At 45.5% G+C, this 27694-nt stretch overlaps 1 protein-coding gene across 1 annotated transcript; it reads right to left on the reverse strand.

Moving 5' to 3' along the window:
• On the reverse strand, positions 1-27694 carry TTC9 (tetratricopeptide repeat domain 9). The gene is given in 4 exon segments (XM_040601678.1): positions 1-1150; positions 6360-6542; positions 27306-27534; positions 27536-27694. Coding segments are annotated over 4 exon segments (633 nt in total). The 5' UTR covers positions 27677-27694; the 3' UTR covers positions 1-1070.

Raw genomic sequence — 27694 nt, forward strand, 5'->3', positions numbered from 1 at the left:
TGGGAGAATCAAGACCTCAATCCAGTGTACTAATAATACTTAGCACTGTACATCACTGTACTGTTACTTACAAACATTAACTAATACATCCTCACAACACCCCTGCGAGGTAGGGAAGTATTATCCCTAGTGTACAGATAGGGAAACTGAGGCACAGAGAGGCTAAGTGACTTGCCCAAGATCACACAGCAAGGCATTAGCAGAGGCAAGATAAGAATGGAGATGTCTCTTGTTCCCAACCCCATGCTGCCCCCCACTAGACAATGTTGTCTGTCTGGACACGGGGAACCCAAGAGGTCCCTTTGAAAAGCAATGCCTAGACTTGTTGCCTATTAATAATTTTTATTTGCCTTTAATGAATTATTTCACAGTTTTTCCCTCATACTGTACACCACGCTTTCACAGTCCGTTCAGTGTTCTGTGGTAGCCCACAGCCTTCTTCTCCAGCGCTGGGACAGCTCTGCAGGGGGTTTGTAGGGTGCTCTGTGCTTTCATTAAGAGGATGTTTAGAAACAGTTTTCACTGGCATTAGACTGGGAGCATGTGAGCTCTCACTGGAGACTGATAACACACACTGGAGAAGCAGGCAGAGGGAACTGATGGTAAAAGGGCATTTGCCATCCCCTGTGAAATGACCAGCAGCTCTCTTAGTTTCTTAGCTCTTCCAAGCTCCATTGACCACTCAGAGCAGAAACTGTCTCCAGCTTGCCTGGTCAGGAAGTCGTTGTTCTGGGGTTGCTTCCCTAACGGGTAATAGGCAGTCAGCTCAGGACCAGAAAGGTCCCCCAGCATTGCCTACTCCAGGTGTGTGACACTGTCTTGGAACAAGGCTGGCTGTAGCCATTGTGCTCTCCTGCCACGGGGAAGGGGTATTACCACTGTTGGCAAGCAGCTATATCCAGTGTCTAAGTCTCTTTTTTTTTTTTCAAAACTGGGATTCAATGAAGAGCAAGGGGGAGTGGATGGATGAGGAGATGAGGATGAGGCAGAGCAAACAGGAAAATCCACCAAATGAGTTTCTAGGAAGGAAATGTTCCCCCTTGGGCACTTCAGCTGAAGCGGCTTCATTTTCACAAGGCTTCTTTCTCTCTCTGGGAACACCTGCTGAGCTTCATCTCTGTCAGCTGGATATATCGTATGACATTGGTATCTGCAGGGAAAGAGCACACATGTACGCACACATTGGTTACAACTCCCTGTGGAAGACAGACACACTGCACCTTCATCCCTGGTGCATCACCCGGGGAGCAACACGGCTCCCACACTGCCTGCAGGAACAGCATGATTTGAAAGGTGCTCTGAACCAAACCCTGCAGCTTTGGTTTTGGAGAACCTGACCCAATTTGTGCTCGCCATCCCTGTTGCGCATGATCTTGCCTCAGCTAGTTTTTATCTTCTCTTTGATTACTCTGGGTCATCACAATTGAATTTGCACAGTTGAAACTATCCAGGTCATCCCTGCCTGTTCTTTTGGAACAGCACCTTCACTGGTTTCCCTTCCCTCCGTGCCTGCATACAAGCCCCTAAAGGCATTTTATGTACGGTTATGCTCTGCCTTTTTGCCCTCCTATTCCTTTTACAGCCTATTTCACTCTCCTCTTATTTTCTCATGATGAGTTGAATTGGGAAATGCATCCTTCATGTTCTCTTTGTATCCTTGCTTTCCTTAAATTTCATATTTGGAAGTCCTTCCACCATGACACTCTATCTGCATTTTGGTCATATGCTGCATACTGCTTTGGTCTATCCTGTCTAATGAAGTTCCTAGGGGCAGAGAACCACCGATTCATCCCTGCAGAAAGCTGTGAGGTCCCAGCACTGAGCAAGTGGTAAGCTGAGTGCTCTTTTTCCTTCCAGTACTTCAGTGCATCGGCACAGTGTCATGGTTTAACAGAGACTCACACGTGAGTTTTGCTTTACCACCTGGCCTCAGCAATGAGTGAAACTGCTCACCCTGAAGCACAGGTTGATCTAAACGAGCGTGTCTCCAGACAGACCCCACGATTCTGCACTCATGGTCAATCCTTTCTCAAATCACATTGGTTTACTATCATGAGGGTGACTTCCCACACACATGCCACCCACATAGTAGCAAAAGCCATGTGGTATCAGAAGCAAGCAAGAAAAAAAATAGCCACTTTCACTTATGCATTGATTGAAAAATGGTTGTTTTCTCACAGCCTTACTCAGCCAGCCAGGGCCATCTTAGTCTATTTAAGCCATTAGATCCTCAGAAACTAATCTGAAGCACACTGCAGTCCACAGTCAGAGGGCAATCCTGTCTTCTCCTCACCCAAACAGCAATGTGCTCCAGTCCAGCTAGGGAAATGAGAAGCACCTGGGCTTTCAAACAGATGAACAAATTACTAGTAACTTGTCCAGCACTAGCAAGTGTAGGTATTGCACCCACCAAAGCAGTTGTGGATGCAGTTTCCTTTAAACATGAGAAGGGGACATCTCTGTTGTGCTCTCAGCCCAGCTGAAACAGTGGGAGACAGACTGTTCTGTTTCCCTTCACACAGAACTCCCCACAAACACGCCATGGGGTAGCAATGGGCTGAGGCAATGCTGTTGTGACTTCTCAAGCTGTCTCCGGTGGGGTGGGTCTCCCTGCTGTCTTCTGCAGGTACAACTACATCATCCTAGTCAGTCTGGAGGGTGGGATTCAATGATTAAGTTATTTGCCCCACCTGGGGCATTCTTAATGAGCCAAGGACTTCTGCTGTTGTCAGACAACATGCACCAGCATCCTGGGCTGTTTGTGCACCAGCATTTCATACCAGCCCAGCACATTTTAAAAGCAGCTTTCTTAAAAACAGCATTGGTTTCAGTTGTGCAGCCTCAGGGAGTAGACATTCAGTTGAGGGCATAGCCCTCAATTTTAGCCCTGAAATAAAATCAGTGCACATGGCAGGGAGGTGGCTAACAGCTCCTAGTGGTGTAAGGGTAGGGCATGTAGCCAGGGCAGAGCCCTGCTGTGCTGCCTGCACATCCCTGCAATCTCTCTGCTCTGTGCCTTTCCAGGCTTTGACAGGCTGTGGTCTGGGTACCCGTCCCCGCTGCTGCGGTTTGCACTTTGGATGTCTGCCTGGCGTGGGTGGCAAGTGGTAGCTGGGAGGGCACATTAGGGAATCCCACCTGCCCAGGCTTGCAGGGACTCGGCATCTGGCTGAGGGGGTGGCGGTGGGTTTGGTGCATAACTGGGCTATGAAAGGCTGGCAGCTGCCCCTGGCTTGCGGGTAAGGCAGCTAGCAGCTGGCAGCACAGCCTCACCTGCCTGGGAGATTGCCACACGCCCAGGAAGCTGGGGGCAAAGCAAGGTGTAGCCTGATAGAGGGTGGGAGATGCTCCCATTGAGAGCTAGTTATAAATCTGGGCATGTTTGGGGATGTTGTGCTTCCTTCCTTCCTATCTTACCAAGGAGGAATAATAAGAGCAGCACTCCGTTTACAGAAGTGGAGCCCCTGTCTTTGTCAAGTCTTTTCCATCAAATACTATTGCACCACACTAGTTCTGCCTGCAGCAGTATTTCAAAGCTACGTGTAAATGTTAATGAAGAGAAGATTTTCATCTTTCAGTGAGGAAGAAGTGATCCCCTTCTGCTGATGTGGAAATAACAGGCAAGGACAACTCAGATGAGGGGGTCAGACCTGTACAGAGATGCCGGCAGAGCTGCAATAGGAACATGTCCCCTGGCTGTTAGGACCGTGCCTGTGTCCTTGGTGCAGAGTGGCCCTCTGCCATTTTAAAGGTAATTTCTGCTCCTCCCTGTAGCTTCACAGCTCAGTTGCCCATCTGCTTTGCAGACACTGTGGCCTGGGTTTTGTTCCCAGGACTTCTGAGTGATAGGGATGCAGGAAGGCAGCTGCGGAGCTCAGCCACGAGCCCGCTCCGTGCAGCATGGGAAATCCAGCTTGTACGTGCAGCCCGCGTGATGTCTGACCGTGAGCTTTCAGTGCGGGGCCAGCAGAGACAGCTGTGGGTGTTTGGTATTACCAGGTCAGATGCTGGTTCAGCCTCAATCCCAGTCAGCACCTACCCTGATGATGTGGCCCCACCAGTGGGAAAAAGCTGAGCAAGGCTGGAAGGTCAGCTGTCCATCTGGCTGCCCGTGCTGCACCAGCCTCCGACACAGAGTTCAGGGTGGGCTGCATGTATGCTTTGCACAACTTAACTGTGGCTTCCCTCTCCCTTGGTGAGGAGAGTTATACAATTATCTTGTGTTATTTCCATCTGCTTTTGTGATTTTTGTTTGGCGGTAGCGTAAGAAATCAGGCCAAACCGAACTTTCACCCTTAACAGACAGTAAATAGCCATAAGGGATTTGCTGTGCTGACAGCCCTTTAGAAAAGTAAAACCCTTTGCTAGCTAATTCCTCTTTACCATTTAAAATCTCCCCCACCAAAGAGAATAACTGCCAGTGATTTGTGCCAAAAACATCCTTATTAGAAAAAAAAGAACACACAGAACATGACTGTAATAATGTCCAAGTGCTTTTACCAGTGAGCCTTGTGAAAACTCAGATAAAGAAAAACAATCAGATTTTGCAGATGGAAACACTGAAAGTGGAGAGACTGACTTATTCCTGTCTTGATATATTTTGTTATATTCGTTAATATATAATATATATATAATATAAGATACATAATAATATATCTTGATATATATATCAATAATTATTATAATTCTTGATAGTGTTACATGATTTCTGCTACTGTGTTTTAGCAGCCACATCCTTTCTTACTGTATGTATTCACTTCTTTCCCCCTGAATACCCTTCAGGTTTTCCATAATCATAAATAAAACAGTGGAATAATGGCCCTGAATGGTCTAACAATAACAGGGAAGAGTCTCTGATGCAGAGCTGAAGGCCAGAACTGTTTTTTTGTATACATTAAGGGCCTTTGGAGACACTTTCTGGTATGTTTTTGCAGCAAGCTGTGGTATTTGAAGCTGTTGCTGTTGAATAAATTAGTATTTATTTCAAGAAGCAGTGAGGGATACCAAATAAATAGTATCGGGGCAGGAGGGGAGCATAGAAATACATATTTAAAAAATCGAAGCAAAGTGGTTCAGCTAGAAGGACTGTTTCAATTTGAGCCTAGTCAGACCCTCAAGGTTGGGATAACTTCTTATTTTCCACGGACTATTTTTCTCTTGCATAGGCTTCTCCCTTTCCTGGTTCTGGCAAGGGCTGAAAGCAGAAGGGCACACTGCAAACTCAAATAGGCTAAACTGAGCTTTTAAGCACATTTGCTCAGGGAGTGTGGGGTGCACAGCTGTGCTGTCAGACTGCCTGGAGCCCATGACCAAGCGTGACAGATGGGACCAGGCACTCTTAGGGGAGGTGGAAGAGGAAGGAGATCCCAGCACATCCCCAAGCACACCCTCCCTGGTGCTCCTCCAGGGCACAGCCACCTCAGGAGCCTTGCAGAGCCAGTGCCCGTAGGACATCAAGCACAGCCAGCTCTGACAGCCTCCCTTGCGTCCTCTAGTTCAATGAACATCAGCTCCTGTGCTCTGCCAGGACCCAGGCTCGCTCCTGCTTCATGACCAGTTCTCACATCCAGGTGGAAGAGCTGCTCTGTGAGGTTTTCTTTGCACACGGCTTCTGTTTTGGTTTCTTGTGCTCCTTTATTTTTTCTTTGAGTATTACAAAAATTCTCTTTTAGCAGAAATGTTTTAAGCCATAGCGTGGTTTTATGTCCCCATTACTATTTGAAAAATAAAAGCACCATCTCTGCATTGTGGCCTTCCACCCCCTGTTCTGAGGCTGAGGAGGTTAGCGTAAAGCTGGTTGCTCTGGCAAGGGTAAGTTGTTTGGATACATAATTTCTTTGCTGTCCCAAAATGAAATCTTGGGTTCTGACATATGGGCGGTCAGGTACTTGAACTGGCAAGCGGCTGATTTCACAGTGAAAGTTGAAGCACCCTGATGAAAGCTTTGTGAGTAAATGTCTGCCTCTGATCTAACTAGAATACTAACCCTTTACTGAGATGGTGGAAGGCATGGCTACTGAGGTCTACAAATAGTCCCCTGGCTTTGCTAAGGGGATAAAGCTTTTTCTCAGTCAGGAAATGTAATGGTTGGGATAACACTCTTCCCCATCCTGCTTTCTTCTTCAAAAATAAACTAGGGAGGGAAAGAGAGGCAGAATCCCCTCCACACAGATGGCATTCCAGCAATATTGTCATCTTCAGGTTGTGCTGCAGCCTCGGCAGTTGAAGAGGGGTACAGCTAAGGATACAGTGGGTCATGCTCATCCCTGTGGAAATCAACACAATCAAGTCCAGGGACACGCTGAGGCTCATGAAAAGTGCTCAATACAAAGCCACATCCCCGCTCCCCCTCCCCATACCTGTCGGCTGGCGGGATCTTGCCTCTTTCAGGTAGTAGAGGGCCTTGTTGAAGTCACCCAGGTGGTAAAATGCCACTCCTGATCGGTAGAGTGCCTTGAAGTTCTCACCTTCTTTCTGAAGCACTTTGAGGCAGTACTCCTTGACTCGCTCGTAATTCACCAACTCCGCCTGGAGCAGGCAGGCTGCAGGGGATGGGCAGGATGGGGAGACAGACAGACACAGGAGAACGTTAGTGCTGTGTTACCTCCCTGCTCCTGAAATCTGCGTGGGGGAAAAGAGCAGCTTAGGTGAGGGAAATTCCTCAGACCTGTGTTTCAGAAAGGGTCTGGTCATAGGGATTGTTTGCCAGACCCGATTGTTCGCAATTGAAATACCAACGCTTCTATTTTTGGCATTGCAAAATGAAGGGATTGTGTTTGCTCCAGGGAGGGGGAGAGTGTGAGAACATAAACATCCCTTCACAGAGTGGGAACGCTGAATGGTCTTGTGGCAGCTACTGGCTTCATCTGTAGTAAAACCACTTCTCCGTCTGAGGGCTGGAGCTCAGCAAAGTACAAAAAGGCAGTCACACTTACCTGACAAGGAAAAGAGGGACTACAGTGGATCAAATTTTGTATTTGGCTTAATCTAAGGCTGTTACATTTGCAAATAATATGTCATTGTCTTTTATTCAAGAGGTCCTGTATGGAGTTCTGCTATAAGAACCAAGAAGGGGCCCCGCTCTGCTAGAGAATGCACTGCTAGCAAACCAGAGACACCTGGAGTTGTAGGAGAGAGAGTATATATGCCAGGCTGCGTGCTTCCTGCGAGGTGCTGCAACACAAGCTCATTGCAAGAGGTCGGTTCTGCGGACCTCCTAAAGGAAAAGGTAAGCACAGTGAAGCAACAGCATGCTGAGGGCTGTACGCTGAAGAGCAATTGTTGCATGAATGTCAAGTTTCTGAAGAAAATTCCCATAGTGAGTTTCACGCAACTAGGAAAGAAATAAAGAGGAACGGGGGAGATCCTGGGGGCATGCTCTACAGCTCTGTTTGTGGCTTCCTGTAGCGCTCACTCTGGTGGGCTAAACTTGACTAGGTGTACAGGGCATTAAAAATAGTTTTGGGAACACTGACATAAATAGGACACGGTGCAGCCACAGTCTTTGGGGAAATGCATAAAGTTGTGCTGTCAGCAAGCCCACCTGATGCTGCAACCCAGGCAGCTTTGGGAATGACACCATTTGGGGAAGGGGGAAGTAAGGCAGGATGCTGCTGCTAGGATCAGTTCAGAGGCTGGCAGTGGTAAGTGCCAGGGCATGGAGAGAAATTTCCCATGGCAGGTGGTGTTACTCAGTGTGTCTCTGGCAAGGAGACTCACTGCTCCTGGAAATCCAAGTTGTCACGGTTCAGGTGTCACCAATGAGTAGCCAGACTTCATTTTTTTGCATGGTAACTGCAGCCTGCACCTGAGAGGATACAATGCTGCATCAGGCATATGATACAGTTTTGGATCCCATTCCCCTGCACCCCTGAAGTAAGCTGTGCACCCCTTCTGTATCTCACTTTATATTTCATGAGCAGCAGTTTGGCTAGGTGACCTCCACATATTCCTTCCGATCTAAATTGGTCCAAGTCATCATCATGTCCATCATATTAACCATCAGTTAACATGGATGGAATACATTCCTAACCCAAGTATGTGTTTAAAGCTTAAATAGCTAGCTGGGATTTTTTTACCAGTAGAGAACTGATGGTACAGATGTGTTGAGCAAGGACTGCAAAACTAGCCCCACTGCTGCTACATTTGGTTGAGCAATGCAGTAATTGCTGAGAACTTCGTTCCATTTGCCTTAATGATGGACTTTCAATATATTTTAACTGCTCCTGCTATTAAAGTGCACAGGTATTTCAAAAGCATCTTGTCGCTTGCTATTTGATTGCCATTTAAAAAACACATATGTTTCTAAAAGCTTAGTAGAATTTCCTTACCCAGAATTTGTCCCTTCCTATTTGTCAAACATTGATTTTTCTCACTCTGTTTCTAATGGAGCTTGAAATTACTGTGCCTTGTTTTCCTTTATTTTTCAAAGCTATTAAAAAGATGGTTGTGTAAATTTACTGCTGGCTTCACAGCCCTGGGAATGGGATTGCTTTGTTTATCTGCTGACCAGTGGCATGTACAGCAGTGGCAGTAGCTTTCTGCATGCTGCCAATCTGATCCAGCCTTTTGCGTCCTGAGAAACTGCCTTTCAGTGCAGCCGGGGGGATGGGGCGTGGATTTGGATTTCAGTCTCTCTGTTCATTTACTACTTGGTATTTCCAGTTAGAGTCACAGAAATTACTGTGAAAAATGACAGGCAGTCTATTCATGTATATTAACTCAGTAATTCCACATTGGACTTGCTTCATGGGTTGGTTTAAAAGAAAAGAAAAAGTCTCCCACAGCCAGCTAATTCATAAATCCAAATGGGCTTCCAGATATCCAGCTGGGTTCTTTCTGTGACTCATACTCACAGTAAAGATTCTGCAGGGCATCCCCACTAACCGTGCATAAAGCAGAGAGAAGTCAGTACCACATGGCTAGCAGGAGAGACACGTGTTTATCTGAACAAAGCGAGCAGATGGATGTGCAGGAAACGGTTCTGCTGAAAGAGCTGGCCATTTGGAGAGCCAGCTTTGGAAGCGGCTGCTGGAAATGAACCTGGAGGGAGTATCTCCCTTATAAATATTTACAGGTGCATGCTTTCAGTTCTTGGTGGACTGAAATTATCTTAATGGACTGTGATTCTGTGCAAATATTGAGGCCGTTAGTAATTGAGCTTTCAGAAATGGGAGAGACATGGAATCCCTGTACTTCCTACCTAATGCAGTCAGGGGAGAATTGTTTTGAAAACGTTTTCCTAAACAGACATGTGCATCTCTGGCTGGGAGTGTTTACCACATCAAACACCTCATCACCCTCCTTCTTAGTTCATAATGCACCCGCAGTGAATCCTTCTGAGGAACAGACGTCACTCAGACTGCATCGAGAGGTTTATGAAGCTCCTGCTGCTGCTTTCTTGAAACTGAATGGGCTTGATCCCACACAGCACCATCTCTAGTAGCTTGCTGGCCGTTAGAAGGGTACCCTTTACATGCAGATGCAAACCTATAGTCAACCATTCCCTGCAGGTCTTGTCATTGTAATACAGCATCTGGTGGCTACATGTCTCCAGCCTAGAATGCAGGGTGTCCTGCTTTCCCGCAGCTTGTGATGGTTATCCATCATACTTGCTTATCATTCTCAATTTGGCAGCTGATTTACTGTGTCAGCTTAAGCAATAAGTAACTCCTAATTTTTGAAACCATATATGTCACATGGTCATGAAGAGTCCCTGTCTGCTGTAAAATAAGCCATTTTAAACTATCGGGTGACAATTTTTAAGTTTTAATTTGTGGACTCGATCTATGCCAGCCAGTTCCATCAGCTGCAACAATCGGAGAGGTGCAGTACAGATTTGGTACCAGTAGATAACTGTACCAATAGAACTAATTTGTGTGACACTGTTCAGCACAAGGTTAGGCAAAACAAAGATTAAAGCACCTGTAGAGATAAAACACATCTACACCTTTAATCGTAACCAGTAGCGGTGGTTAGCAATGGGGGGAAGTTGTAACTAAAATCCTGACAGCTGAGGGTTTTGGATTCTACTTTAGTGCACCCTGACTTAATTTTGAATTCCAGAGTGTCTTTCAAAAAGATATCTAGGCTTGATAGGTGTGAGAAAGGATCCATGACAGCCCTTTTCTCCCAAAGGTTAATTACTTTCATTGTTTAAGAAACATCGCTATGATTCTATACTGATTTTTTTGTTTAGCTGCAATTACCAGCCACTGGCGCAATTAGTAGCCACACCTTTGCTACCCTGAAAAGCTTATGTTTCCTTGTTGCATTGGTACTCTGAGATTCTGGCCAAGTCACTCCTTCATCTTCCCTTTAACAGCCTGCATAAAGAAGTGCCTGGAGTCTCTTACTAAAAAAACCCCTGGTTTTCAGCTTTTCTCACTTTTATAGCTGTTCTTTGAGCCCTCAAAATGAAGTTCAACTGAAGCTGTCTGTTAGCATCTTACTAGAGAAGCCTCTTCTGTATGACTACCTCTGCAGGTTATGCATATAGCTCCATTTGGCCCAAACTTCTGGCTGCTAATTTTGGCTGAGCTAAGAACTAGGTCTGGAAGTAGGATGTACAGGTTTTAACATGGAGATTTGGAACAACAATATCTAAAGCCTTGCCCACCTGGCAATTTTCACCAAAGGGTAAATCTGTGAGCCAGAACAATCCTCCAGACACAGTTTATACCGGTGGCTAAATTCCCGCTGTAGGCAAGGCTCAAGACCTCTCCATGTTATAGAACACTTCGGAGAGTGAGCCAAATTACTGCGCAAGCAATGTTAGCATATCCCTTCCCCATGGCATGTTCCTTGGGCTCAGCACACTCTGTTAGTCATAACAGGAATTCATTTGCTGTTGTTGAAAATGTTCTTGCCCTACAGCAGTATCTTGGGTTGCAAGTTCCTATTTCACAACTCCTGTCTTGTTCGCAGTTCTCCGTCACCCAGGTAAGCTGGTAGTGCTGCCTACTTTTAAGACTGCCTTGTGCCTTCCACTGGAGGAGTCAGCTGCTCATAACTTTGTTAGTTTTTAAGTTTTTGGACTGAAATATCCATGTGAAATGTCTACCTTTGATGTCTGCTTTTGGAAAATGTCAGCCAAGACTGTTCGGGTATTTTGGAGAAACAGGCTAGGGAAACATATATTTCCCTTGTTAAAGATCTCTGGTGACTGTCTCTTTGGATTTGTCTCATGCCCTCTCATCATTTCACTTTGCAAACTGTAATCTGGCAGTTATCATTTGTGTCAAGCAGGTGCCTTCTGTTATCCCCAGGGTAATGTATAGCTGGCCAACTGATAACCTTCTGAAAATAAAACCAGTATAGTACTGCATGTAGTACTCCATAGAGGTGCTTTAGAATTTGGTACCCAAATCCTCTGAGTATTCAGTCCACCCCAGGCACTATCTGATCTAGGAAAAAGCGGGGATTTGGGAACTTAAGAGAGCAAAAAAATTCTCTTATTGGGTCACTGGTCACAGGAAGAAAGAAGAGCAGAAAGTGGAAACCAAGCTGAGAGGGGTTGTCTCAGTTATGACAGAAAGGCAGGGAGACTGATGCTTCTTGCAAGGAGGAGGCTGGAGCTGAGGGCCACGTGGGGACAGAGGCACAGACCCACTGGGGTGGGGAGATAAGGTCTGTTGAGAAGACAAAGTTTGGGGGTAGAAGAGGAGTTTAGAGTCTGGGACAAGGTGCTCGGGACATAGAGACGCAGTGCTGCCAGCTTGGGGACCAAGAGGAGCATTTATATAATCGTGAAATCCAAGCAGAACCTAATCTCCCTAGGTGTGTATGGCAGCAGCCTCTCTAGCAGATCCCTTAACCACAATCGTATTCCTGCTCTGAATCATCTTTTTCTCTGCTGGATATACTCACCAAGGGATACTGGGCTGCAGCGCTGAAAGCTACTCCTTGCAAATACCCCCTGGAGGCTGGAGCATGTGTCCTGTGCAAGAGCTAATAGCAAGTCATGTGGCTGAACCACTCATGTACCCATGCAAAAGGGTCTGAATCCAAACCACCTTTGTTTCCCACCCTTTAGACTGTAAAAACCAGCTTGTATTGATTGATTTGGTTGCAAAGCAGAGAGAAGTAGCTAAACCCATTACTGCTTAAACCTGAAGTAGATATTCCCTCTTTACTGTACTTGTTCTTGACTCCACCACTGGAGTTTAACAGCCTGTGTGGATTATTACTCCTAAGCAAGTGCTAGGTACTCCAACCACTACAAATTCAATGTGCATTTCACAAACTGACAGTGACATTCCCAGAAATAACCACAACTAAACTCTGCAAGGTACTTCACTTTCTGATATGATCTTGCCCTAAGTATAGCAGCCCGCAGCTCACTTACAATCTATTTAAATTGCAGGAAGATGGTGTGTATTCTTGCTCTGGTTCTACTTTGGAAAACATATGATTGATGCTTTGATATTACTGCTTCAGGGCTTTATTCAGACATTTGATTAAGACCTTTATATATCATTGAACAGGCTTTGTTCTCATATCTCTTTAAGACTCAAAATAGTAGGACAGGCTAGGAGAGTCTCATACTTCTGTTATGTCAGAAGGCTTGGCATCCTTCATAGAGATGCTCTTCCTCAGAAAAGATAAAATATGATAGTAGTAAGTTCTGGTTTGATTAAAGTGTTTGGGAAGAAAAATTATTGGAATATAACAAAAGGAAACAAAAAAAAAAAAAAAGGAAAAAAAAGAAACAGAAAAAAGAAAACCAGGAGGGGAGAAAAAGGAATAATGTTTGTCTTGGAATAGACAGCAATCTCCTAACCATGCTACTAATGGATGTATCGTTAATCTCTCCATGCTGCAGTGTAAATGGTGTTTACAAAAAGCACATGGAGCTTACGGTGTCCACTGTTAGTAATTTAAATTATAATTAACTTCTAAAATAAATCAATTAAAATGTGTCCCATATGATTGTGCTGAAAATGTAAAGGGATATCTTGGATTAAGTGTCAGCTTGGACTGAAACTAGTGTAATTTTCATGTACAGTGTAAAAATATCTGGACTACTGGAACGCTTATCCAAATTTCTCTTAAGCTGAAGTTATTGGTCCTGAGTGTGCAGGCTGCACAGGCTACGTGTGGATGGCACAGCTCAATTTTGAAGCTATGTTTTAACCTGTCTTAAAATTTCAATCCAGATTGGCACTAGAAGGAGCCAATATAACATGCAGGAATGTAAGAAGCCTACATCAAGGAACAGAGCTGAGGTGGTAAAGCTCCATGTGTGCTGTGCCTTTCAAGAATGCAATCCAGCATTCCTCAAAAGAGGATGTTTAAAGCATCTTTTTTTCCCCCGAAAAAAGCTGCATGCAGTTTCACTGCTAGGCTGAGACACTAATTAGGATCTGCAGTTTCCAAACAATCTCTTCCATGAAATATTTCTTCTCTTTCTCTATAGTCCAAGCTTGCAAACAAAAAGGATTTTCTGGCTTCTCACCAATAAAAAGCTAATTATAGACAGCTTGATAATGTCTGGCAATAATCTGAACAGCTGACTCCAAGTTTCTGGACAACCTTAATGGGATGAAAAGGGAATATCAGAATGACAATACAACTTTCCAGCCAGTGGCTCTCATTTATTCCTCTCCAGGTACCAAAAAGGCCTAAACATGCCCGTATGTTTCTGCTTGAGGAGAAACGTGTGGAAAATTAAAATCCAAACCGTATGACAGGTTGTCTCTCTCCGTAGGGAGGGATTAATGCTAAATGAGGTGTGGATCCACAAATGTTTGGAGAGCACAAAGAGAAGTCATGTCTTCCAAGTTGCCTTCCCCTTCTTCTCAGCCTGCCTCTCCATTTGTAGACAGATACCAACCATTCCTCCCCACCCTGCCGCCTTGGCCACGCTTTCCTTCCAACACATAGCATGGTCTCCCTCAGTTCTCTGCTGCTCCTGAGCCCTTCGTACCTCTTCCAGAAGAAAGACCCTGACTTCACAGTTCCAATTAGCTTTTCTAGGAGAGGGACAGTAGTATGACTGCAGTACGCTGATGCTTCCACCATCATACTTTTTAAGATGTATCTAGCAGTTCTTAAAGGATCTGCTGAACCTGCCTGTCAGGCTTTTTGTGGCTGGCAGCCCACCCTAGGACTCTGCCCATCGCCATCCCTTGGAGTGCACAGGGCTGATAACAAGGAGATGAGTAACAGCTAATGTGAGCTGTCAGAACAAATCAGTGACACTTCAGTCTGCAATAGAGTAATCAATCTTGAAGTTAAAGGAGAAGCAGTAGATGTTACGTATGTTGGCTTTTACTCTAGTCAAATGACAAACTTAAGTGACATTTTCTTTAGCAGATTGAAGGAGCACAGTCTAAATGAATAGACGTAACTCTGTTAACAAAGTGAAAGACAATATTAAGTAGAGTTCTGCACTGATCTGTCCTAGGCCCCATGGTATTTGGTATTGTCAATAAAAGCCTAAATGACAGACTGCAGACTGCCTCATCAATCCACAGAAAACACCAAGATGTGAGGAGCTGGCCTCAGTTGGAAGACATGGGCAGAATTGCAAACGATCCCCACAAACTGGTGGTGTCCTAATAAAAACAGGATGCGATTTGACAGGGGCAATTAAAGGTCCTACAGTTAGGCAGGAAAAAACCCCACTGTGTAAGTACAGCAGGGGAACAGCTGGGTGGAGAATTCTGCTGGAAAGGATCTGAAGAGTGATGAGGATCACCGGCTCAAGTCAACAAGGCTATACTGTTAATGAAAAAGAAAAAAAAATTGCACACTGACATGTACGAAAGGCCATTGGCAGACACGTGAGAGTACAGTGTCTCATTTTGGAAGCCAATCTTGAAATAAATTGCGGATGTAATCCATGGGAGGACCCTGACAGTAACAAGTGGTTCAGAGAAGTCAGAATATAAGCCTTCAAGATGACAGTGAGGGAAGGTAAGTTAACAGCATTCAAACATGCAAAAAGAAAAAACCCCACCTGTAATGCAAAGAAGGGTATAACCAGGATACAACTTGTTGTTCGTGTACTTGGGAACTAAGAAGAGGGCTTACATCTCAGCTAGAAGAACTTTCTAGCAGTGGAGAGTGACGCACTGAAAGAGACTACTTGGGAAGGATCCTAGCTCTGCAAGTGTGTAAGAGCAGCCTAAGCAAACATTACCTAGGATGTGTCTTATCTGTACCCTTGTACCATGCATGGGTATGGGCAGAAGACTCTGGAATTGCTGTTCAGATCTGCAGTCCTGTTATTAATTGCTCTGTAACACGCAGAGCATGAACGGTCTTCAGTTCTCCTTGATGGCTGCCATTTAGTGCTAATCCCTGTCGGAAGGTCCTGTCAGAGCAACATCCTAGCCAGATGTGAATATGTAAGTAACAGCAGGCATGAATGATTTCTGCCTTTTCTGTGTGTTTATGTTCCCCTATTTCAGACTTTCTAATTTTCAAAAACAAAGTTCTTTAGAAGTGTTATCTCGAAATGATTCTTAAGCTACTCTAAGGCAAGTTTGTAGTGATTTGTGCTTCTTTTTTTGTCACAAATCCAGTGATACAACACTGCAGTTTTCCTTCAAAGGATCAAAGCTTTGAGAAACAAGGAATTTTAGCAAATTTTTCATATGATCCTCATAGCTTCTGTTTTGAAAAAGTATTGTGACCTACCAGTTCCAATAGTTACTGGTCCTTCAAATCAAAACCAAAGGCTCATACTGAAAATTCCTAGCTATGATAATATTAAAGAAGTAGCTAAAACCTAGATGTCAAGCAAACAAGAATTTTGTTCTTGTTTTTTGGGTTTTTTTGTTCAAGCCAAAATCTGCTCTCAGTTGAGTAACAGCAAATCTTTATCCCACCAAAATAAAGCGCTTAAGGTGAAAATGATCTTCATATTGCATCTTCTAATCTCCATGCCTTTGATTTTCCCAGCCAGGAGAAGTAGGAGCAAAGTCTGAGCAAAGCACTGGTAGAGCAAAAGCTTTAGTCAACTTTTAACTACTAGATCATTTTGATTTTATAATAGCTATAAATACTAGCTCTTCCTGCAGCCACATTAGAAGAGGTGGACATCCCTTCTGTCTGTTTTTGCCAAAGCTGTTACTGTTAATCTGCCAGGTTAAATCCCCTAGAGGTTTCCTCCTCCTCTTTATATTTATCTAGTAATCTTTGATCTGTCATTATCTTTTAAAATCAGTACTCATCCATCTAGTTCAGTCTAGTCCAGTCGATATGACTTGGGATAAGTTTGGCCTTCAGATCTACTCTTCCAGCTGTTGTTTGGTCCACCGCCTCTTCCTCATGGTTTGCTTTTGTTCACCTTGTGTTGCTTTACTCTCTCACTATGGCACCTTCTCTGCATCGTACCCTTTCATCTGGCTCCCTGTTGCTATTGCCACCCACTGGGGGAATCTCATCTCTTGAGCCATTTTCACAAGGCAAAAGTACATAGAATTTTATCAGAGATCAGGAACATCAGATGGTGACAACTATCTGGTAAGTGCCTAGAATTCAGCAGCAGTCCAACTCTAACAAGTGCTATCAAATATTTTATTATTCTTACCAGAATATATTACACAGTGAAATTAAGGTCTTAAGGGAATGTTGTTTTTTTTCTTAAACCCATCTGAGACAAGGAGGAGATTTGTTAAAGTACGGAGACATTTTGGAGGAAGCGATGGATTTCAAGCTGCCTTCTCTACTGAAGGGTAAAGTATCCTTTGCTCATAGTGGTTCAGATAACTGACAGCAGTACTGTGAAATGCAGCTGGAACAGCTTGAAGGCTCTCAAATGAAGTCACTGACAGTTGTGCGTTGCCTCAAGCCTGGCTTACTGCAGCATGTTCAATTTAGGCTGAAAGCTAGCACTTTACCCTGCACCACAAACAAGGCACAATGACGTGGCTCCACAACATCTGTGTGCTGTGCCCTGTGGTGGCTCACAGTTCACCTCCAGGACACCTGAAAGAGCTGACAGCTGCAGAGTCTGCTAAGCAGGCTGTCTCTGGGGCCACCTCCTTGTGTATTCATACCATCTATAATTGATAGGGACTGAAATGCTTTTGGTTTTTCCTTGAACACTCCCTGGCTGAAAAGACTCATTTGGCAAGATGGAGAGGTCAAATAGGGAAGAACATTTCCTTCATTAAAATGATAACCCATTCACATGTTTTATCTAGGTCCAGTGTAGCCCAAAGCCTTTCCATTTTAATAACGGTTTGAAATACAGAAAAACCTTTACAGTCTCTGTGGGAGCGATGGAGAGAACAACTGACAGAATCAAACAGGCAGAGGATGCCCAAGTCAACTGTTTTCTAACCGAAGACAGACAGGTATAAAACAAAGCTCTCAACCTTGTTTTCCTTTAAGGAATGCTCTAAACAAACTTACAGAGGAGAGCGGTTTGTCAGCGACACAGCCAACTAACCCTGGCTGTGGCAGCTGGCTGAGCTTTGGTAGGCGATGTAAAGTGAACTTCAGTGTCACCCTTTCGTGCAGCTGGGCCTTTCGTGTCTTTGCCTCTTGCCTGCCCTCCCTTTACACTGTATAAACTTAGCACCACTGAGACATCTGTTTCTCCATCAAATCTAGTTGGCCAACAGGTCTGACAGTTATTGAGAGGGGACTGATGGAAAACATACATGCTTATGACTCATTTCCTTTGGAAAGCAGGCTGAAAACAAAGGACCAGAGGGACAATTCAGTGTATTACTTGCTTGAAAAAGTCAGGGTATGAACTGTGCAGGAGCATAAGCCAGTCCTCTAATAAGATGTCTTCTCTTTAATATAAGCTGTGGTAAAGTGTCTCAGATAAAGGTCTCCGATCATTCCCACCCCCCTCACAAACCATGCGTGTGCAATGCATTGCTGGCAGTGGAAGAAGGAGGTAGGAGTCTGTGTGTCTGATCAGGAGCACGTGGAGGGTAACTTCCACCCCAAGTAGAAAACTTGTTTTCAGGCACCAGGAACACCGGAATCATTGTACTGAATCAGGCCAATAATACAATTCTCTGTCTTGACTGTATCTTTTTGGTTAAGCTAGGGAAGGTGAAGATGTAGTGGAATAATTATGTGGTGGCTAAAGAAGCCGAAATGGGTTCTGTTGACAAGAGTATAGGTCTGTAAGTAGAAATCACCAGTAGAATACCTCAGGAATTAATTTCAGAGTTGAGCTTGTTCAATGTTTTGTTAATGCCCCTATGTAAAAGTAGGAGCGCCCTACTGACTGTGAAGTTCTAAGGTACTGTCAAAAGGCACAAGGATGACAATGTGACATAAAAAGAACACAGCAGTAAATTTATTTGGGGTGGAAGTTGGTAATACAAAATGTAAAACCGTGCTCTTTGGGACTACAAAGAAGTTTTGCTAGAATTTGTGAGCTCATGAGCTGGAAACTATAAAGAGGAAAAGGATGTGAATATGCTAGATGATCACAGGATGACTGAGTCATTTATGTGACATGGCTGTGGACAGGGAAATGGAAATCTCAGAGAAATTTATTCGTAAATCCAAACCAGTTAGCAGTGGTTCTCAAGCATGAAAATGGAATACTTGCTTTACAGTTTTTATCCTAATACAGCAGTGAATGTTCTGATTAGTTATGTGTCTAAGCCTTCTTTTCTAACCTTATTAGGTTCTTTAACTCCATGATACCTTCTGGCACTGTAGTCCAAGTTAATCAGCCCTGGGTTTTAAAAATTATTTTGTATTAAACTATTAATTTAATTTACCCAACCCCACCCCATGAGCAAAGCTCCTGAGCTGCCTCAGTTTGAACTCCATCACAGTAGTTAGAGAATGTAAAAAGGAAAATTACTACATTTTCTTTGTACTTCCAGTATAGGTGAGGATCTTATGCTGCTCTGGTTTCCTTGCAACATGAATGCACTAACATGTCTTAAGCAATTAATCACTGCAAAGCATTTAAGAGCATAGTAATCTAGGATTTGAATTATGCTAGTATTAAAAAAATATGGTGACTAAAGGAGTTGAGGCTTAACTTTGCACCATGCTGTTTGATGAGCGAATCGTTGCTACAGCATGGGGCAGATATTCTGATCTGATTCATTTTGAAACGCTACACAAGAAAAAAGGCGCCTTTACAGAAAAATGGCTAGGGCTGACTTACAATGATTTTCCAGAGCGTCATAACAGACTCCTTCCCTCATCATTCTGCTTCTGGATGGGGTGATGACCTCCCTGGACAGCTCCTGTTTGGAAGAGGCTGTGGCCATTCCACAGACTTATTCCCTGAAAGTGTGGATGAAACACAATCTTTCTGCCCTCTCCCTCTCTGGAAGCGGGCATAGGGCAGAGCAATGTGAATTCTCACAGCCTCTTTCCTGCTTGAAAGATCCTTCTTTGTATCATAAAGATGCTTTTCATATCAGGGTGAATTTGTGCATTAGATGGCGACTGTAGGAACAGCACAGCGCAATGGAGGCAGACATTGGTTAGTCACATCAGCCCAGGAACAGCCAAAGGAAGCACTAAAGGTCTGACATAAATTTTTAAGTCCCAGACACTTCCTCTGCTTTTTATTTGCTTCCAGGAGTAAATTTCCTCTCTCACACGCTACATTGGGAAATGTGCAGGGCAAGGATACCCCACTGCTTGTTTTGTATTCTCCTCTCCACCTGCTTCAGGTAGTAGTAAACAGCTCTGCTGGCTGGAGTCAAGACTGAAGTCTTTCAAGTTGGGAAAGACCTCAGATAAGCAGCATCCAGCTGGGCTGATTTGAAATCAGTTTTTGCATGTTAGGCTAAGCCTTACAGATGCATCAGATGGGTAGCGAGTTTCTACCAAGAGGGCCCTAAACCCCCTTGCTTTACAGAACAAGATGACTTATAGCAAGATAGATACCTCACTTGAGTTTCCTCAGGTAGGTAATGAGCTGTTTACATGTCTCTGATGTGTCCATGTTCAAGTAACACCCAAGGTGTGAAAACTGACAGTTGCAATCGGGGCATCACAGGATCTTTGGAATCAAAATTTGAGGAACACTGGTTTGGCGGCTCTGGTAGCTGACCCAGCTGCTCCTTTCCAGCAGCTCCCAGGCAACTAGATCAACGGCCAGATTAGCAGAGTTTTGCTGCCTGCCACTCTGATACGAAAGGAGTTGCTGTTGCCATTGACGCAGAACAATCTACATGACAGCCCCCTAAACTGGCAGCAAGTAAATGCAATGGGCAGTGCACCTACTGAAAAAAGAAAGGGAATACTGAGCAGTGGCTAGAAAAGTACTCGCTTTAGTAGGGCAGACTTGACCTGTCAAACATGGATGTGCTGGAGAAAGAAAAATACTGAGTATTTCTAAAGATTAATTCATGACAATGCCTTGCAACCAACAGTGTCCTGTATCCTGAAGGGCTTAGGCAGCAATGTAAGGGTGGTTATTCCCTGCACCTAGGAACACGTACAGAGTTGCAGTTCATGCCTTGTTCACGGTGTATCTGAGTGAATAGGACTGAGATGTTGTGATAGTCAGGAGCTTGTCAGACAATTCTGGATTCTTTGGCAAACAGATCCACAACTGCTAGAGGTGCAAACAGCACAAGATTGCCTTTTTTCCCACGACTCCTGTTGGCTGGGAGGCTGTTGCAGAACCATTCAGGGGTGGTGACTTACACAGCCTAAGGCTTTCAAGATGAGTATGTGCTGCTGTGATGAGCAAAGTTGTGATCATGGCTGCGCAGGACAGGCATGTATTACAATTCATGCCCCTGATCTGAAGAGTTGGTAATTTTATCACGGTGAATGACAAAGGATGTGAAGATACAGAATATAGTCATGTGCTTGCACATGTACACACCATTGCAGAAAGGTGCTCCTCCTTTTTATACATGAATAGGTAACCAGCACCAACTGACTGGCTTCCAAAAGGTGCCACAGCAGAGATGGACCTTGAAGAGAGCCAGGAAGGGCAAGAAGGTCCAACCTGCACTAATATACTGCAGGAAAAATCACCTCAAAGGAACCAGGCACAAGGCGCTGTGCAGCAGAGTATGAGAACAAAGGGGATGAGAGGGCCTCACTGGCAGAATGGAGAGATGGGGGAAGCCTGGGAAGGGACAAACTTTGTCTGGGAGGTCAGAAAGTCTAACGTAGCTGTGTTGCATCTGGGAGAGTGAGGAATTTGAAGGGTAAAGACACGGACTACATAAGCAGCCCTGACTCCTGAGCTGAGAAACATGATGGGAGAACCGGGTGCACGGGACAAAGCCAAGGAGAAGCAGATGGTGCTATCCAGCCTATAAGCCTCAGGGCAACGGCATGTCAAGAATACTGGAGAGTGGGGAGAATGGAGTGGATTTTGAAGTAAAGATCATGACATTAGCTGTTGCCTATGGACAGTAACAGATGAGAGCTCTGGCACATCAAGCTATGACGGATAAAGATCATTGCTCCCAGCTGTTGCTTCTGCCATGGGTTATCAGAGAAAGAAAATGTGCTGTGCCTGACTCATTTCCATGAATTGAGGAGTCCTCCTGTGGAGGTCTAAGAGGGTGTGACTCATCGTGACTTTTGCTGGAGGAAACTCTAGGAAAGCATTTCAGAAGAGGATGGAGTAAAGCTGACAGGATGTGCTACTACAGAACTCTCAGAAAATATACCAGTGTTGTCAAGGTAGAGAACAATCAGTACTCTTTAGGTAAACAAATCAACCACTGCTCTGTTCTTGAAGAAGCTTTGTGATTTTTGATGTCTTTTGCTTCATCTCCCATGGTAAGCAGTAGCTAGACTTGGATGTATCTCAACTCACCAAGACTGCAGCTCCTCTGGGCAGTTTGGCCAGGGGATCTATGCTTTCTCAGTACTCTTTTTCAGGCAAATGATGACAAGGTCAGCTGGGACAGGCTTCTCCTCATGCAATGGGAATTAAACAGGTGGTAGAAGTGGCTGCAAAGAACACCCCACCCCCCACCCCCCCAAAGCCTCAAGTTTTGAAAAGGCTTGGGAAGGACAGTGACATATATAGAGCAAAATGCATCTCCTGCCTCAGCAAGAGAGACGCTGTCAGACATGCATCACTTAAACCAAGTTTGGTGGCAGCTTGCCATCCTTTCCTTTCCTCCCTCCCGCCCCCCCGCATCTGGATATATTTCCATCCCATCTTTTCAATGCACAAGAAACTCCACGAAGAGGGAGAATTTTTTTCTCCAAAAGGAAACAGGTAAATACTGAGTATTTCTAAAGATTAATTCATGACAACGGCTTCAAAACCCATTTCTTTCTTAAATACATGTCAGGGTTTGGGTCTATCACTAAAACCCCACACATAGTCATCTGTGTTTATTCTCTGCTGCAGCTGCACCTACCTGGAGCAGTAAGTGCATCAGGCTTGTAAAACAAGATATTCCCATGCACCCTGGCTGGGTAGATGTATCTAAACCAAGAGTGTTGGGTAACTCCACCCTCAAACCACGAAAGTGCAGACCACATCCTGCTCTGTTTGTGCTGCTGTCTTTCCCACCACACGGCATCCTCACAGAGGGTGTTTTTTGTTGATGCAGCGCATAAAAAAAACTTCACATCAAGCAACAATCCAAAACTGCTTTAACACCCACAGCACCATGTGTCCTGGTAGAGTCTGTGCTTGTTAATGGCTATATACTGGGGTGGGATTTTAGCAGAGACTCCTTGTGAGGAGTCCTAGTGGGTGGTCAGTAGAGACAAGTTTTACCAGCTTTTCTCATGTTTAGTTATATTTTTATTTGGATTAAGCATTATAAATATTTTTACTTGGATTTCTCAGTGTGACTACTCGCCAAAGTCTGCGCAATTGGTGATGGTTGGGGGTAGTACCTGTGCCCCAGCCTAGAGCCCGAGGCTGCCAGGAGGTTCCTACGCTGCTGGAAGTGCCATGTTTTGTGGGACTGTCGCTGTGACCTTCGCATAGTCATGAATGGTACCAGTGCACGTTTCTGCCGGCATAGGAGGCCAAACCTCATCATCCAAGCTGAGATGTATCCTGGATGGCTACGTTTTTAATGCTTTGTGCAGGTATGTGTGCCCTTCTGCCAAGGCTCCTACAGTAAACTAAACATACCTGAATGGGGATATAAACACATTACATTTAATTTACATTCATGTAATTAACAAAGCCTTACAGTACTGCCAAGACATCATAAACGTAGATGGATAAACAGAGGTTCAATGAACGGAAAGATTTGGTGAAGGTAACACAACTGGTTAGCTCACGGAAGAGCAACTGGAAACCCAGATCCCCCAGTGCCACTCCTCGTATACCCACTTCTCCCTCTGGTTCTGTTTCTCCTGCCAGGATTAGCTCTAGCATTTCCACGTGTTTCGGAAAACCAACAAAGGTTTGCTTATCACACTGCAACACTCCCTCACCAGAAGAGCTTAAAACTATGCTTACCCTTGGTATTTCGCTACTTTGGAACGACTAGGACTCGTTTCTCTCTGCAGAGCAGACATAGTCCTTTTGATCCTGTAAACTTTTAGGCAGTAATGCTGGAATAAAATAATAATTGTGTTTAATGAGGGTAATGATTGCATTTGCAGTAGGTAAATGATCCCTACCTGCATGCAGTACATAAAGCATATAAGCTTCTTCCAGATCAAAGATGCTGTAGGAGCAGGAAAGGAGGCTAAGATCTGAGGGATATTTGGCCAGGTTGCTTTTCCACAGGCATTCTTCATACATTCACCTTTTTTTAAAAGAACGCAGACCACTGACTTGGAGGAAACTCAGTTGGATGCACCATCAGGATGAGATTGTGGTCCCTGTTCTTTCTTTTTCAATAGAGCTGAGAGAGGCAAAAAGAGGTCAAGTGGCTTCCTCAAGGTCAGAGACCGTCAGTGAGTCATAAAGAACGGACTGTTTGCCTTACAACCCTGCATTCATTCTGCAAGGCTCTATGCTGCTGGTAGGCTTTTTCTTTGCCTACCCTAGCAATTTCTGGGAGCCTTGACCATGCTGCTGCCCTTGCGTCTGGTGACATTTACCAGAGACTTGTGGTAAAATGCAGAGAGGTATCAGCAGGCCTGTGTAAGAACATGGTGGCACTGGATTCTGCAGATGTGAGGAGGAGTCCCTTTAAGGCAAAACTCTTGGAGCTTAAACTGAAGCTTAGCTAGCAGCTTAGCGAAAGAAATGTGCACAGCACTGCCAATGGCAAGTGGTGAAAATCCTAGGCCGATTTCAAATATTTAAAAAAAAATCACAAGAATTTAAAACCCAGCAGATCTGGGATCCTTTGAAATGGGCTAAATAGTTTAGGTTGTGGGGGTGCTACACAGTTCTACCTTAGAAAACACACCAAATATTTGGGGCTCTGACTAAATACAAGAGCTGGCCACCCCACCTCACAGTATGAGAATTGCCTGCTGAACATACTCTACAAAAGAAGCGGAGCTAAACAAGAATCTGTGTGCATGGCTGTGCCTAAATTTACATTCTGCAAAGCAATAAAGGCACTGAACAGTTTAGTGTTTGCCCACATGTTCTTACTCATGTAATCAGTCAGATTCAAAAAAACAACCAAACAACCCCAGCCTTCGCCCATGAGATTGCCCAAAATCCCCTTTGGGTGTATATTTCTCACCTACTTACTTGGCTTAGTGCGTTATTTACCTATAGTGGATGCTCTCCCCTGACTGGTGTGCTGCAAATAAACAAGAAATTGTGTGTGTGTGCATCTATATCTGTGATGCAAAACATCTCTGACAGGTGGTTGTGTGGTGGCCACATGCAAAATGACAGTGCAAAAGCAAGGTGGGCTTCATAAATGCCAAGCTTAGAGAGTAAGCGGAGGTGCTAAAAGAACTTGCTAATAAGGACACTCAGATGACAGCTGCTAATGCTACCGGGTATATATCAGAGCTAAGTGAAAAACTGCTTTCTCTAGAATTAACATGTACTCCTGTTATGCTTTCTGCACTATGCAGATTTATTTATTTTAAAAATAGCTCTAGGCACTCATTCAGTGTGTAGAAGCAGAACTCCATGCATCTCCTGTCCTCCCCATGTCAAGTAACACTGACCTCAGCTCTAACAGCATGTGCTGGTGCCTCCGCTAGCACCCACTGTGTAAAGAAACTGGTGGCTTCCGCTGCACCACACTTAGAGCCCCACTGCTGCACCTCTTCAAGTTGCTATTAGAAAGGTATACCAATTATTATGGCATTGCTGGGGAAACTCATCCCCCCTCTTTCCTTCTCTTCAGACACGAATTCACAGATCCTCCTGCTAGAATGGGAGCTCTGAGACTGGGCTAGGAGTAGCAATGCTGCAATTTCAGTTTAACTGCACACTCCCCTCTCCAACACGCAGGGCATTTCTTTAAAATTGCTTGCAGACAGCTCTGCAGACACACATGAAGCCACACATTTCCGAGAAAAATGCTGTTCTCTGCTCTGTGCGTGCCATCTACTGAAAACACGTGACAACTGTCTGTGTAAAATGACAGCTTGACCTGCTGTGAGGTTATCTCAGGAAAAGCACTGCTTGCAACTCCAGGGTTAATTATACTCATCTCCTCCTGTGTTCACGCTGGTTAAATTTAGGAAAAAATCTGTTCAAATCTAGGTTAAAGATGGAGCATGTTTCTCACACTGAATGATCCTGCTGACAAGATCAAATATAAACAACCGTGAAAAAAATTCCCCCCACAAACCCCAAATGGTAAATAAATGAGCTGGACGATGACCATTACACAGGCCAACTCCGTCAGCAGGAGCAGACACATTTCTAGCAAGTGGAACTTGTGTACTCAGCAGAAAGTGCCACAGAAGCAAATCCCATCCAACCCTCCCACTTCATTTACCTTCTACCTACCACATCTCATCGGTGCCTAGCAGAGATATTGCTCATCAGTACTTTTTCAAGCCCAGGAACTCACCAAGCTATACTGTTCAGAGTATTATGGGCTCTTTGTATATAACCCTGCCAATCTAAATGATCCTTGCCAAATACAATAGGTTTTAATAAACCTGTGAACAGAAATTTGGAGAGACAAAATTACAGCTGTGCAATTGTGGTACTGCTCAGGAATCTCACCTGCCTCTCCCTCTATGCAATTTCAACAGGCTTTTGAGGGAAGACTATTTGAAAACAAGATGAAAAGGGGGCTAAGTTGTGCCCCCCATTACATCCCAAAAGGCATGTCAGGTATAACAGACTGGCATATATTAAGACAAGAGGAAATGCTGGCTTGGTGTTTCAAACCATTCGCTTTATTCTGCCTCTTTTTTAGCGCTAGGCAACAGGAAACAAATCTAACCAACTCTGTCTGGAAAGCCCAAAGCCAAGTGATGGTGACAGCTGACACACTAATGTCCTGATTTTTGCCATTTTCCCCCCTCAAGGACAGAAAGGCCAACGAGTGACCCTTCATCCTTCTGGAAAACAGCAGAACTTTATTAACGTTGTTAGTTTGTGCACCTTGTCCAGGTTATGAACGTGCTCTTCCCTGTATGTACCCAGGCACAAGTTTTTGGTTTAGAGATGCGCTTTCAGGCTTGGAAAGAAAAAAATCCATGCGCTGCTAGGGACCAAAAATAACCTCTGATCCTGCAGTTCTCGCTTGGGTGAAGTTCCTTGAAGTCAACGGGAGTTCTGGCTCCGTAAGGACTTCAGAATCAGACTAACAAAGTAGTTAACCCCCCCCAGCCCTCCCCTCCGTCCTCCTGCAGCACTTGCTACCAGCTGGCAGGGAGCAAAGGGCGTGCTCCCCTGCTGACGGCCGTGGTGACCGGCAGCTAGTGGGAAGCCAGCGCTGCATTCGCTTTCAACTTTCCTTGCTAAGAGGCCAACATTTTTTTTGTATCCAGTACTATTTGGAGCTACTGCAGTAGCGCCCAAACCCTTCCCCTTCCTTACACGAGATGTGGCAGCAGGAGTCTCTCCCTCTGTGATACTGGTAATTACAGGCACCAGAACGGCAGCTGTGGCGGAGGGACTGAAGGACACATCTGGGGCTGAGGAGAAGCGCAGCATGCAATCCCGGCCGGCTGACGAGCCACATTTCCCCAAGTGCGATCCGCGCGTCCCACGCCCATCACCTGCCTCCCGGGGGAGCGGCCGGGGCGGCCGGGCAGGGCGGGGGCCGCAGCCGAACCCCGCGCAAGGGGCGGCCTGGCCGGGCGCCCCCTCCCCAGCGCTCCCCGAGGCAGCCGGGCGCCCAGCCGTGCCCGGCCGCGCTGCTGTGCCGAGCGTGAGAGCGAAAATAAAAATGGAAGGCGGCGGAAGGGAGGGCGATGAAACGAGCGGAGAAGCGATGCAGCGCTGTTCTGCGGAGGGGAAGGGAGGTGTGTGCGGTCGAGGGGGGACCCGCCGCCCCACGCCCCGCGGCCCCGCTGACCTGCCAGGCTGTTGTAGCAGTCGACCTCGATGGCCTCCACCGCCTGCCGCTGCTCCTCGCTGAGCCCGGCGGCGGCGGCGGCGGCGGGAGGGCGCTGCCCGGCCGGCTCCTGGCTCAGCAGCAGCAGCAGCGCCTTGAGCTCCAGCAAGGCGCGGTGGTACTTGCCGATGGCCTCCCGGAATTTCTTGTCCTTGTAGCACTGCGCCCCTTCGCTCTTGAAATCCAGCGCCCCGCCCGATGAGCTCGCCCGGCTCCGCGCTGCCCGCCGCTGCCGCCGCCCGCGGCTGGGCTCCCCCCGCGGGGCCGTGCCCATCGCCCGCCCCGCGGCCGCCGGCGTTCAGCTTCCCCGCCGCCGGGCTCGCCCGCTCCATGGCCGCGGCGCCGCCCGG

Source organism: Falco naumanni, chromosome 7, assembly GCF_017639655.2.
Source record: "Falco naumanni isolate bFalNau1 chromosome 7, bFalNau1.pat, whole genome shotgun sequence".
Classification (NCBI taxonomy): Eukaryota; Metazoa; Chordata; class Aves; order Falconiformes; family Falconidae; genus Falco; species Falco naumanni.